The sequence below is a fragment of the Apostichopus japonicus genome, chromosome 2 (genome assembly GCF_037975245.1).
Source record: "Apostichopus japonicus isolate 1M-3 chromosome 2, ASM3797524v1, whole genome shotgun sequence".
Lineage (NCBI taxonomy): Eukaryota > Metazoa > Echinodermata > Holothuroidea > Aspidochirotida > Stichopodidae > Apostichopus > Apostichopus japonicus.
Window position 1 is genome coordinate 883,205 of NC_092562.1, and position 14,296 is coordinate 897,500.

General features: G+C 38.1%; 1 protein-coding gene across 2 annotated transcripts in view; it reads left to right on the forward strand.

The window, feature by feature from the left end:
• Positions 1-367: 367 nt before the first annotated feature.
• LOC139973371 (peroxiredoxin-like) overlaps positions 368-14,296 on the forward strand; it is a 22,345-nt gene continuing 8,416 nt past the window's right edge. Inside the window, exons 1-7 of one of the 2 annotated variants that reach the window (XM_071980017.1) lie at positions 368-524; positions 2,601-2,733; positions 3,541-3,685; positions 4,254-4,389; positions 6,247-6,350; positions 7,944-8,109; positions 11,148-14,296. The exon at positions 11,148-14,296 is cut by the window's right edge and continues 1,462 nt beyond it. In XM_071980017.1, the coding sequence (XP_071836118.1) occupies positions 516-524; positions 2,601-2,733; positions 3,541-3,685; positions 4,254-4,389; positions 6,247-6,350; positions 7,944-8,109; positions 11,148-11,198 (744 nt within the window). In that variant the 5' untranslated portion in view covers positions 368-515 and the 3' untranslated portion in view covers positions 11,199-14,296. Of the gene's footprint in view, positions 525-2,600; positions 2,734-3,540; positions 3,686-4,253; positions 4,390-6,246; positions 6,351-7,943; positions 8,110-11,147 lie in introns of those variants that run through there. The other variant, XM_071979999.1, reaches the window with a different exon arrangement.

Consider the following 14,296-nt stretch of genomic DNA (forward strand, 5'->3'; position numbering starts at 1 on the left):
CCAGTTCCCCAGTATAGATTTATCATTCGGTTCGACACTACGTCTAAACTTTGTCCAAATTCCCTAAAAAGAAAAGTTTATTAATTGCATTGAGCGTACGGAAACTCGAACAAACTCACAACTTAAAGTTACATGAATACTAAAGTCTTCAGATCAGTCGTTTTAATGGCAACTTAAAACTTTCCTTTTTCCGTCCTGACACTCCATCATTCACACACATTCACAACCTCCACCCGTTGCACCATTCTCCGAAAACATTCCCCAATATTTGGCAAACCGTTATTGACGAAGGCGCACTTCATATACCACTCATCCAGACAAATTATATTCTAGCAAGTTCTCTATCACTGTTGTGTGATTGTTTAGCCTTACGACCCTCCTGTTTTCTGGCATGCCCAGCTTTTTCCTTATTTTTTCCATTTAATATGAAATACTTAGTATGAACCAGTTGCGCGAAATATATCAGGGCCAAAGTCACAAGAAAGCAAGTTGCGGTCGTCTTTTCAGTATTCAGTATGGCAGCAGTAAGTTCATTTCTAGTTTCAATCAAATCAAACAGCTTATGCAAAAAACAACTGATAAAATTCGATGTTTTAATTTGATTCGAAACCACAGTGTGGGATTATTTGCCATCTTACTCGTAACATAGGCCTAGCCTAGGCCTAACTTGTGAGCCCTAACTTAGCCTAGGCCTAACTTAGACTAGGCCTAACGTAAGGCCTAACTGTAACTTGTGAGGCCTAACGTTGGAGTGTAAATGTTACTTGTGAGGCGAACGGTGATATTCACTGTAGGCTCTATGTATGGGGCAGAATCATGGCGATTATTCGCTACCCAAGTTATAGGACTAGGCCACCATAGGCTAGGTCTAACTTAGGAAATTTTTGATTGAACTTCAGTTTTGATTTTAGGTTACCAGCACTGGTAACCTAATGTCAAAATTGAAATTTGTCTAAATTTTTCTTTACTAAAAGGAAACAACACATTGAAGAGCGAAAAAAGAAAATGTTTGGAATTACAGCCAACCCACCACCACCTCCCAAAGAAATGCCTGTTTGCAAACAGCCTCTGAACATTCTCAAATTTTCATAATATAAGGGGAGCTTGTGTCCCCCTCCCCTTTGAGAAATTTTTCATTACTTGAGGGGCCTTAGCAGCAATCTGGTGCTCTAGTTACAATCTAGTTACATGACCTAACTTTATGTTCAAGAATTTTCAGGCATAGTCTGTCCAATATTTATGTTTTTAATTAAGGCGGATAAAAAAGGTAAACAAACAAAATGAAAATTAACCATTTTGCTTTGATAATGTATTAAACAATTATAGGTCATTTGGTGCTATATGGTGATAATCCATTATGAGAGAACAAAAATATGTTTTCCGCATGAATAGTTTGGGCGGAAGCATACTTCAGCCCCTCCATCGCAAGAGGGTTTGGGGAAAGTTTACAACGTGAAGAAGAGTTTTGAAAATTGAAATTCATGCAGGGTAGTAGTGAAGTTTAAGCAATAGCGGTTCACGCCTGGGCCTCTGTGACCTTTTTGGTGAGAAAACAACTGGTTATTGTGATGGTCGATGGAAAGAAGTTTAACTGATGAACATAATACGTTTCGTCCTTTGTAAAAAAGTTTTTGTTTGAGTATTTGCTTAACACTACAACTCGCATTTGGGGTGGCACCTGGAGGGTAGATTTTTTTGGGAAGGGCACGTGCCCCCAGGCCCCCCCTCGGCAACCCCACTGCGCTTCTGGAAACTTGGGAGCTGCGAATTAACATAGTGCCATGGATGCACTTAGTTGTTTTCTCTGCATATTTTCATGTTTACAATATGCAAGCACTGTTAGTTATCAGTGCCTCTTCTAGGTAGTATTGGTGTTTGTGGCTTCATCATTTCAGTAATATTTTGAATTTCCAAGGCAGCATTTCATACCACAGTACAGTACTAAGGACTGTGCATCATCTCCTTCATTTAAAAGATTCCACTCGTGAAATGGGGACAGATTGTTTTTGGGAATGGGATGGGGTTGTGAGGAATAATAACACTAGGCACTTGATTTCTGGAAGGAACCAATCCTATGTACCACTTTGACCAACACACTGCCATTCTCTTGATTGTGGTTTACATAGTTGGCTGTCAAACTGGGACTCCATCTTAATAGTCCAGCTTTAATTGATGATATCTAAGAAAATGGGTCATGTTGTTTGCCCAGTAGCCAAACAAAAAGTGAGGGCATGATTCCTCATTAATAGCTGCCTGTCGAAAGAAGACTGTAGGCAGGACCAACACTATAATATTGGCCTAACCCAGAGCTGTAGCCTGATTAATTAGGCCTAGGCTAGGGGGAACAGTATCCCAGCCTTATACAAGCTATGATACAAGCCATTAACCTCCTTAAGTCTTTACCCTGCAAAATCATGAGTATTGCTTCTTTTACATATGAATTATTCCATTAAAAAGGTTCTGTGTCACAGTGAAATTGCCCTTTATTGCCTTTGTAATTGCATGAAGTAGATCTCATGTACAGTATGACTTGACTGCATTATAGCACTTTCTTCCATACATGTAATTAAATCCCAACATCATATCTTTTCTCCATGCAGGTTAACAGTGTTATTAGGCACCTGGCTTTCAGAGCATTGTCATCAAGAGTGCAGCACACCTCCAAACTAGCAGCCATTGGTGTGTCACCTTACTTGCATATCAATGCAATAGCAAAGAGAGGGCTTGCTACAAGTATGTATATATGTATAAATATACAGTAAGTTGGTCAAGTGAGGGGGGCAAAAAACACAACCATCGTCATTGGTCTAGACAAGTGTCTCTTTAAAACCTTTTCCATTACTTGCATCCCTAGTAACTGATCCATTTTTTTTGCATCCACTTTTCCAGCTGTGGAAAAAACTTCAAAAAAGTCACATTGGACGTAAGATTTCATTTCAAATTTGTGGTTTATGTTTGTATGTGGACCCCAGGTTAAGAAATGCTTACCTAGACCAACATGGTAGAGATGCTTGTGATGAACTCCCCTCCCCCTCCTCCTCCCCCTCCCAAAGAAAATATCAATGGACATGTTCCATTCATGGTATATATATCACTCTTTTAATGTTCCTACTTGCACAAGCCTGAAGACTTGGCCAAGTCTACAGTAAATGTGATGTCATCGAGACGCTTGTACTTGAATCGTTCATATCGAGATGACTTTCTAAACTTGAAATGATTCCAAATTTGAATTAAAATGTTGAATTGGAAGCCACCAGATGTGTAAGTTGTAATCCACAAGCCCTTGCGGGTTTCTCCCACATTTGTGGTCGCTTGAAAGCGTGGTAAATATAACTGCTGATTATTCTTATTATTATTATGATTATAATTATATCTCATCTCTACTTGAATTGTTTCCTCTTACAAAAAACAGATTCTATGACTCAAGTAAAGTTAAAGTAATTTCATAAAATCAGGTCAAAAGGTCACCCTTCTCTTTGAAGGAGAGGAATTATCAGGTGCCATCTCGCAAATCAAAGTCATTTTAATTTTGATGAACAGGTACCCAACTGTTTCACCATGTAGCTGTTCAGCAACCAGCTCCCGACTTTGAGGGTACAGCCGTGGTCAATGGCGAATTCAAGAACATAAGTCTCAAGGACTATAAGGGAAAATACCTGGTCCTTCTGTTTTACCCTCTTGATTTGTGAGTAAAAGGTCTAGTTTTAGCATGTTCAATACGAAGTACCGTAATAGTGGGTCTTGCATTTCGCTTATAATCATAGTGTGTATTGGTAAATTTCAGCCTTACCCTTCATTTTGATGCACTTGATGCTTGTGATTGAAACTGTACACTTCAATACTGATGCAGCATATATACCAAAACTTTTCTTCAAGTTTTCAAGAGCGCCATAAAAATAAAAACTCCGTACCAAGACTCAAACACAAGTGGTGTACTAGAAAGCAAAATCTTTAAATGAAAATGTGGTAATTGCCACAGCAAAAAAAAGATCCAAGAATGGACAAACTGTGGTATCATTGGAAACCAATAAAATTCACCAGTTGCCACCCAAAAAGAAAAGGCGTTTACTACTTCATATACAAAAACGCAAAATGTTTTGACTGGACTGGACTGGACGAGTTGCTTGATATCCAGTTATGTGTGAACTCAAGGCTATCAGCAAGATCATAAGAAGCAAACTACTTTGTACTTTAATGGCAAAAATGCAACTTGATAAAACTCCCGACTTTTACTTCTTCTTCCTTTCCGACAGTACCTTTGTGTGCCCGACGGAAATCATTGCGTTCAGTCAGAAGGCCAGTGAATTTCGACAAGTAAACACGCAGGTCATTGGAATCTCAGTTGATTCTCAGTTCTCACATTTGGCCTGGATAAATACTCCAAAAAAGGTAATGTTAATTCTAGGTATGTGCCACCAATAGCAACTTTCCCCACTGGTTTTGTAAAATCTCGCAAACGCTGCCAAATATCAAAAAGTTTTTGAAATTTCACATTCTAAGACGATGGCATCCTTTCATCATAAGGGCGTTGTGGTCAAGTGGTTAAGGTAGTGGACTTGTGAGCTAAGGATTACAGGTTCGAGTCCTGGCTAGATCATTGCGTTGTGTCCTTGGGCTAGGCGCTTTATCTCCATTGCCTCTCTTCACCCAGGTGTATAAATGGGGACTTGCGAGGTAACTTGTAAATATAGTTGCGTGCCCGGTTTGTGGCTGCACCCTATGGGAAGTCCTCCGGGGGACACGTGGTTGTGGTGCACTGTGGTGCCTCCTGGTGTGTAGGTATGACAAGTTACCAATGACCAGGGTTAAGTTGTAAAAGTTGTGTGAGAGGGCCTTGGCTCTGAACAAGACTGTAAACCTAAAAAATAATAATAATAATAATAATAATTAGCCCCTTTGCTATATTTTGACTTCTTTATCAAAAGTAATGAAAGGACATACTGAGATGAAAACTCCAGGTTTGTAGGGGTGTAAGCCTTTTCCTTTTTAACTCCCCTCATACAATCCTTCAAAAGTATGTATTAGCACAGCCTTCCGATTAGACTTTGAGGAGGATGTCTCCAGACACCACCCCCTGTACGTGGGGAGTCACTGTCAATGACTGCAGGGCTTCCCCCCCCCCCCTAAAAAATGGATCCACAACTGTTTGCAATGGTTTGTTAACATGTGTCAATGTCAGGCTTGTTTGCATCTTATTCTGATGTTTATTATTCATTTTGACATATGATTAACAAACTTTATTACAAAACTTTCTGTTTCCTCTCCCAATATCCTTCCGAACAATAGCAACAGTTTGCTAGGGAATACCAACCAAATATATAGCTTTTTTGGTAAGACACATATCTTAAATCCTGGGATACTCTCTCCATCCAACTTTTCCCCCCTGATACGCCTTGCAGACTTATAGTAACAGAATATGTTTATAGTGTGAGTAACTGAATGCATTTCTCAGTCTATGATATGCCAATTTCGATCATGGATCGAAGGGACTTGGTCTCGGTGTTGGATATGTTAGGACTCGATCATTGGCATCTCGAACCACCCAAAAATGCAGAATTTTTTTTTTCGTCTAAACATATTTACAGTATGCTACTGACTTCCTGCCCCCACTTCTTCAACTCTTGAGTTCTCAAAAAAACCCCTCTTTACATTTGATACGGTAGTGGAAGCAGTTTATGAAGTATTACTTCAACAGAAAAGGTTTGCAGTGTAGCGATTAGATCTGTTATTTAAAACCCTCTTGGTAGACTATAAAGTATATGGTTACGTTGGTAATGAATGACCCCTTCTCTTCTTGAGAAGAACAACAAGTCTTACATTAAATTGGATGGGTTGTATATGGACAAATTCCTTAGCTGAGGTACTGTAGACTTGGTCAGAACACAGAATGCTAGATGCTCTCAAGCAATTCCTACCTCGTAAAGCCATATAACATTGTACAACTTTTATTGGACATCAGGAAATCTATTGGTAGGATTAGCTTCATTCTGTTCTACACAGCTTGCTCTATGTGGAAGCATTTACACCCTCTATCCATCTGAATGTCACTGAGAATAGTTCTAAAGAAAATGTTGTAAGAATGTGTTTCTTTGCAATATTTTGTCAGTCCTGTTGTATGTGGAATCTATTAAAGCAAAACTTTGTCAATCTTTCTCAGATCATCAGATGGATAACATAGTTAATTTGCAATGACAATAAAAAAGAATGAAACTTTGAAATTGAAATTTTTTATTTCTCGTCATGTAGGAAGGAGGACTTGGATCTCTCAATTTCCCGCTGCTGTCAGATTTGCAGAAGAAAATTTCTCGAGATTATGGTGTGCTATTGGAAGATGCTGGGGTAGCCTTAAGGTAGGTATCTTCTTATTATTTTCTTTGGTCTGGTGAAGGCTTCTTGTATTAAGGTTTCTTGTTTCTGTAGTTTTTTTTATTCTTTTTATACTATTTGAGCTTTGCAGTGTCTAACCTTTCTGTTTAGTACTTCATTGATGTTTCCACAAGTGCTGTACAGTACCTTCAGTTTCTTCTGCCTGCATATTTAGTATTAGTAGAAGAACCTTTATCAGTCTGGACTTGGTTCAGCGGTTAGAGTGTCCGCCTCACAATCCTTAGGTTCCAGGATCAAAATTCTGTCAGGAGCCAGATTCTCTTGACCTATTCATAAAATTGCTGCAGTGCAGTGGTGATGTGCGGAGTCTTCCGTGGATTTGGTATTTCTGGTTTGTCAACTTGAGAAAAGGGATTTGTTTCTACTCTTCACTTGGTTTCAAAACAACTTTGTTCGTCATGGCTGCACTGCAGTGATGTCAAATGGGGTGCCTTTCCAGATGCTGGGGCATACACTCTTGACCGTCAGATGGGGATCTTAAATGGCGGTCCCAGGAGCAGGAATGGGAGCGAATTTACGCCCCTGCCTCGTTATCCTCTGAACACTTATCGAAAAGAGAAGTCTTGGAATATGCCGATGTTCATCCACAATCTAACAAGGATAGGGTCTCAAATAAGCTACTGTAAGGCTTCCTGTGCCTTAGGGCTGTAAACTAAACTATAAACTAAACATGATCTTAGCAATACCATCAATACCTGTTGTTGTTCAAAAAAAAAAGGGTTGAATCTAAAACCCTTAAACTGATAAATGAGTGAAACATGTTCTAAATATGTAACTTTGCACAAATGATGCAAATAGTTGTATTGTTTTACAACAGTTTAGACTTTGGTATATGATGATATTGTAAAGTTTCTATGATGTGTTACTTCTCTTCTCTCAATCATTTATATTCTTTCATGTATAGAGTGATTCGTAAACCGCTACAAGCACTCTCCCACCCATGTCGCCTTCGTCTAGCATCTCTACTACGTAAAGTGTCTAGGTCATTGCATTTCATGGATTTTGTCATTATGTGTTGTTGTAGTTGATGAATCCAAAATGGCTAGGAAACTTGTAGCAGCTCATTTGAAAACCTATTCATGTAAGATTAAATCCCTATTCATGTTAGGAATTGTGGGATTAACACTGGCTTTTACGAAGCATTCACTAGTTGCAGAATCATGTTCCCCTCCAAGGGAAGAGGGTCTACCCAGCGTACATTCTCAAATACATTCGTACTTGAAGACACCTTGGCAAGTTGTTTTGAAATCAGTGAGAAGACCAAAACCCAATTCACAACCAGAAAAAAAAGAAAATTAGGGATGAGTCCTGCTCTATGCCGAAGTGCCACATGTTTAAATTACACCCATTGTAACAAGCACGTGGCCATGGAAGTAAAAATGCCAGAGATTTGGTCTGGTCCTGGGTTGTGAATTGTAGTACCCAGCATTCTAAAGGATGAAATGAGAAATTACACTATGGATTGTTGTTCTTGATTTGGAACAGATGTAAAAGAAAGTGTTACCAAGTCCAATATAACTGTCCATTTCTCCTTCTGTTTGCTTTTATAATTTCAGGGGCTTGTTCCTCATCGATCCAGACGGTATGGTTAGACACATGAGCGTCAACGATTTGCCAGTCGGTCGCTCCGTAGAGGAGGTTCTCAGACTCGTCAAGGCCTTCCAGTTTGTCGAGACTCACGGCGAAGTCTGTCCAGCTGGATGGCAACCTGACGCAGAAACAGTTAGTATTCTGCGCTTGTTATAATTCTAAGCCAAATTGGTATTGCGTTCAAGGTGACATCCAGCTTCATGTAACCTGTTAGGCACTACCTTGTCGTAAGAGGGATGCTGAGGGGCTGCAGCATCCTGCAGCCAGGCTGCATAGAATGTTACCTGCATTGCACCAAACACATAACCAAACTCCATTCAGTCCATTGCCGATTGTCGAATTTGAATTAAGTGTCCCTGACTTTTGCAACCACTTTATCTCATCAGGCTGCATAGAATGTTTAATTTTGCATCATGCATGCATTGCACCAAACACATAACCAAACTCCATTCAGTACATTGCCGATTGTCAAATTTGAATTAAGTGTCCCTGACTTTTGCAACTACTTTATCTCATAAGGTTGCAAAGGATGTTTCCTTATTGTACAATGCATGCATTGCACCAAACACATAACCAAACTCCATTCAGTCGATTGCCGATTGTCAAATTTCAATTAAGTATCACAACTTTTGTAATTACTTTATCTCATAAGGCTGCATAGGATGTTACCTTTTGCGTCATGCATGCATTGCACCAAACACATAACCAAACTCCATTCAGTCCATTGCCGATTGTCAAATTTGAATTAAGTGTCCCTGACCTTTGTAACTACTTTATCTCATAAGGCTGCATAGGAGGTTTCCTTTTTGTGCAATGCATGCATTGCACCAAACACATAACCAAACTCCATTCAGTCGATTGTCTAATTTGAATTAAGTATCATGACTTTTGTAACTACTTGATCTCATAAGGCTGCATAGGATGTTTCCTTTTTGTGCAATGCATGCATTGCACCAAACACATAACCAAACTCCATTCAGTCCATTGCCGATTGTCAAATTTGAATTAATCGTCCCTGACTTTTGTAACTACTTTATCTCATCAGGCTGCATAGGATGTTACCTTTTGCGTCATGCATGCATTGCACCAAACACATAACCAAACTCCATTCAGTCCATTGCCGATTGTCAAATTTGAATTAAGTGTCCCTGACCTTTGTAACTACTTTATCTCATAAGGCTGCATAGGAGGTTTCCTTTTTGTGCAATGCATGCATTGCACCAAACACATAACCAAACTCCATTCAGTCGATTGTCTAATTTGAATTAAGTATCATGACTTTTGTAACTACTTTATCTCATAAGGCTGCATAGGAGGTTTCCTTTTTGTGCAATGCATGCATTGCACCAAACACATAACCAAACTCCATTCAGTCGATTGTCTAATTTGAATTAAGTATCATGACTTTTGTAACTACTTTATCTCATAAGGCTGCATAGGAGGTTTCCTTTTTGTGCAATGCATGCATTGCACCAAACACATAACCAAACTCCATTCAGTCGATTGTCTAATTTGAATTAAGTATCATGACTTTTGTAACTACTTGATCTCATAAGGCTGCATGGATGTTTCCTTTGTTGTAAATCATGCATTGCACCAAACACATAACCAAACTCCATTCAGTCCATTGCAGATTGTCAAATTTGAATTAAGTGTCCCTGACTTTTGTAACTACTTTATCTCATAAGGCTGCATAGGATGTTTCCTTTTTGTGCAATGCATGCATTGCACCAAACACATAACCAAACTCCATTCAGTCGATTGCCGATTGTCAAATTTGAATTAAGTATCACAACATCTGTAACTACTTTATCTCATAAGGCTGCATAGGATGTTTCCTTTTTGTGCAATGCATGCATTGCACCAAACACATAACCAAACTCCATTCAGTCGATTGCAGATTGTCAAATTTGAATTAAATGTCCCTGACTTTTGTAACTACTTAATCTCATAAGGCTGCATAGAATGTTTCCTTTGTTGTCATGCATGCATTGCACCAAACACATAACCAAACTCCATTCAGTCGATTGCAGATTGTCAAATTTGAATTAAGTATCACAACATCTGTAACTACTTAATCTCATAAGGCTGCATAGGAGGTTTCCTTTTTTTGCAATGCATGCATTGCACCAAACACATAACCAAACTCCATTCAGTCGATTGCCGATTGTCAAATTTGAATTAAGTGTCCCTGACTTTTGTAACTACTTTATCTCATAAGGCTGCATAGGATGTTTCCTTTTTGTTCAATGCATGCATTGCACCAAACACATAACCAAACATCATTCAGTCCATTGCTGATTGTCTAATTTGAATTAAGTATCACAACTTTTGTAACTACTTTATCTCATAAGGCTGCATAGGATGTTTCCTTTTTGTTCAATGCATGCATTGCACCAAACACATAACCAAACTCCATTCAGACGATTGCAGATTGTCTAATTTGAATTAAGTATCACGACATCTGTAACTACTTTATCTCATAAGGCTGCATAGGATGTTTCCTTTTTGTGCAATGCATGCATTGCACCAAACACATAACCAAACTCCATTCAGTCGATTGCAGATTGTCAAATTTGAATTAAGTGTCCCTGACTTTTGTAACTACTTTATCTCATAAGGCTGCATAGAATGTTTCCTTTTTGTGCAATGTATGCATTGCACCAAACATAACCAAACTCCATTCAGTCAATTGCAGATTGTCAAATTTGAATTAAGTGTCCCTGACTTTTGTAACTACTTTATCTCATCAGGCTGCATAGGATGTTACCTTTTGCGTCATGCATGCATTGCACCAAACACACAACCAAACTCCATTCAGTCGATTGCAGATTGTCAAATTTGAAGTAATTGTCCCTGACTTTTGTAACTACTTTATCTCATAAGGCTGCATAGGATGTTTCCTTTTTGTGCAAGGCATGCATTGCACCAAACACATAACCAAACTCCATTCAGTCGATTGCCGATTGTCTAATTTGAATTAAGTGTCCCTGACCTTTTCAACTACTTTATCTCATAAAGCTGCATAGGATGTTACCTTTGTTGTCATGCATGCATTGCACCAAACACATAACCAAACTTCATTCAGTCGATTGCGATTGTCTAATTTGAATTAAGTATCATGACTTTTGCAACTACTTGATCTCATTTTTTCCCCTCCCTCTTTGCAGATAAAACCTGACCCGAAAGGATCCAAAGAGTATTTTGAAAAAGTCAACTAAATGTTCGGTATTATTTTGATCTTCGTCACAAATAAAAAAAAGTGCAGAGCATAAATTCAGGGACAGAATAATACATGGTAATTCTCAGTAATCCCTGTGACCTTCATACTAGCTTCATAACAATTGCATCTTTCCATAGTTCAGTCCATTTTGTGGTCATAATTTGGATATTTCCAACGTGATTTTAGTTAAATTTACCAATAAAGTTCCTTTGCCATAATGACCACCGAGCTGTAGTTTGGACAATCATCTCTGTCTATTGCTGAGACCCAAATCTCTGCGTTCTACTTATTTGCAAATTTTATTTATGACACAAGCGTCACTCATTTTTAGCTATAAAAGTCAAATCTAGGGGTGAATTTTTGTCAATACATTCTGCAGGTTTAAAGATACAGATATAATTCCATGCATTCATGAATCCATCAAGGAAGTGTTGACCCATGCCCCCCCTCCATGCCCCCCTCTTGCTAATTTCAACGTCATAAAAAGGAAACAAATTGAAAGTAGTCTATACTAATACGGCCCAGACTGCACCATTTGACATCTAAAATTATAATTTTCTGACGGAGGACTCCCTACCCCCCTACATGAGTCAGCTCTAATGACCCCAGGGTCACACCCTCTCCTTCATTATATCCGGAATTTGTCTCTATCAACTGCTGTATGTAATACATAGTGTGGCTATTTTGCAATGACATTGTCCAAATAACATGATGTACCCCATCATAAATAATGAAGGTTGTTTCGGTCATAGAATATGCTGTATCTTACCACTCGTCAATCATCAAAAGTTTTGTTGACTCCCTAGTTTTAGAGAGATTTTTTCCGCATAGCCTTGTTTCCTGATTAATTTCTTACTGAATTACCAGAATTGTACTATGGCATCTTAATGTTGCAGACATGTATAGATAGTTGTGCATGTCAATGTTTCTCTGTTGCTAAATTTCTCCATCTTTTTTGTGTGTGCAATTTCTTAGATATGCCTAGCATAGCAGTCGGTGTGTGATTTAACCATTGCTCTTTTATCAAATTATTGTAACAAGCAACTATTCAATGTACTATCACATGTCAACGAGTTTACCCGATTTTCATATTCCTGCGCTGGCATAAATTCGACCATTTTGTTTTCCTTGTCTGGTGTTCATGAATATGAGGAGGTGATTACAGGACCGTATGAATGGACAGTGCTTTCCGTTCCAAGTTTGTCATTCACGGTGCTAATATATACTCCATAAAGAATTGATGTGGTGAAGCAGTATCACCTTGGTCAACGATCTCATCACATTTCATTGTTGACCAAAGCAATATTATTATCAACCAAAGCTTTTTATTATCAGGAATACCTTTTCTTTTGTACGTGTGTGTGTGTTCATTATGATCAATCTTTGCCTTTCTTGCTTCTGCTCGCTATTTGCAAACTGTCAATTCTTTGATTTTTTCTTTTTTTCTAAAACACCAAAAAGTTGTGCTAAAAATCCTTGTCGACAGCAATTGATATCAAACATATTGCCAGCTTAAGTGAGAAAAAAAATGGAGCTAAAAAAATAATTTTTATGTTATCATTAGTTTTGAAAATGATTTTAAGGAAGAAAAAAAAGAGAGAGAGAGAGAAAAAAAACAATATTTAGTGATAAAATGCTTTGAAAAAGCACAATTAATAAGAAAAAATTATCAAGGGAATTAATTATTCAGATATTTGTTTCATATTTAAGAAGATTTAAACTTTCCTCTTGTCACAGTTTCTTTAAAAAAATGTATTTCCTTAACCAAAATGTTAAATGTTTTGATCTTTTGTTACAGCGTTGAATTCATTACGTTCTCCTCACTTTAAAAGTATGGAAAATGGATTTGAAATCCACCTCCGCACCCCCCTTGCCATCTATTTTTGAATTTGAATTTTTTTGCTTTGCTTTACTCTCTTGTACTTCGGACATTGTTTAAGTGCTCTAAAGACAAAGGTGCTGTCATAGTTTTGTTGGTGGAAGTGATATTTCACAGGTAGATACCAAATATTTGTGTGTGATAGTCAAGCAACTTTTAGTAAACAGTAATGCCATAAGTACCCCTAAGGTACTACTCTATGTTTATATACATATATATGTAGAACAGTTCATTAGTTATCGAGAAATATACCATTTGCTATGTCAGGCATGTAACAAGGCGTGTGTATGTATGGGGGTGTTGGGGGTGGGGTTGTAGGGGGATCCAGGCAGTTACCATTAATATCATCGTTTCAGTCTATTATTGTCATAACTTTCTGTTGAAGAGGATCACACTTGAGTTTTGCACAGACATCAACATGTACCAGAAAGGTTAGAGAAAAATACAAGAAACTTGTCAAAACTGTTTATTTAAGCGGATTTCAGAATCTGGAACAAATTTCATATCTTAGCAGTGAATTTTACTTGCTATTGAGACAGACCTATGACCCTCCCTCTTCCCCCCCCCCCCCTTTCCCCCTTTTCCCCCTTCGCAATACTCATATCCTCCCAGCTCGTCACTTCCTAGACAGTCTCCATTTTGCCGAAACCTAGTTAGATTCGTGACACCGCATAGGATCGTTCATTATTTATCTTTGGGTTGTATTACGTTTTAAACAAGACACAGATAACCAAAGTGAACCTTCCGCTGGCGTAACAAATGCACCAGTCATTACGTTAGTGCGGTGATTTTGTTCACTTCCTTCTAGTCGATAACGACCGAATTTTCAATATATATATGCTGAAATCTGCCACTAAGTGGAACAGACTTTCCGCCTTTCACTGTAATTGTATTAATTAACCGTAGCTCTCACCAAATGTATTGTATTCACCCGTCAGCTTAGTACACGTGCAGTATACAATTCTTTAATATTTTTAGTTATTACTATTTTTTTGCGTTAATATTGTTGTTTATTTGTACTTTTGTGTTATTATTTGAAGTCGATATGTTAGAAAATATTACAAGACCCTGATGTGTAATGAAAGTAAACACTACTAATTGAGAAATTAGAGTTATTGGAAGGCGATTAAATTTCCATCCCGTTGGAACTGTTACGATGTAAACCGTATTTCTAGAGTGATATTGAGGACAAGAAAAAAAAACTGATGTCAAAACCA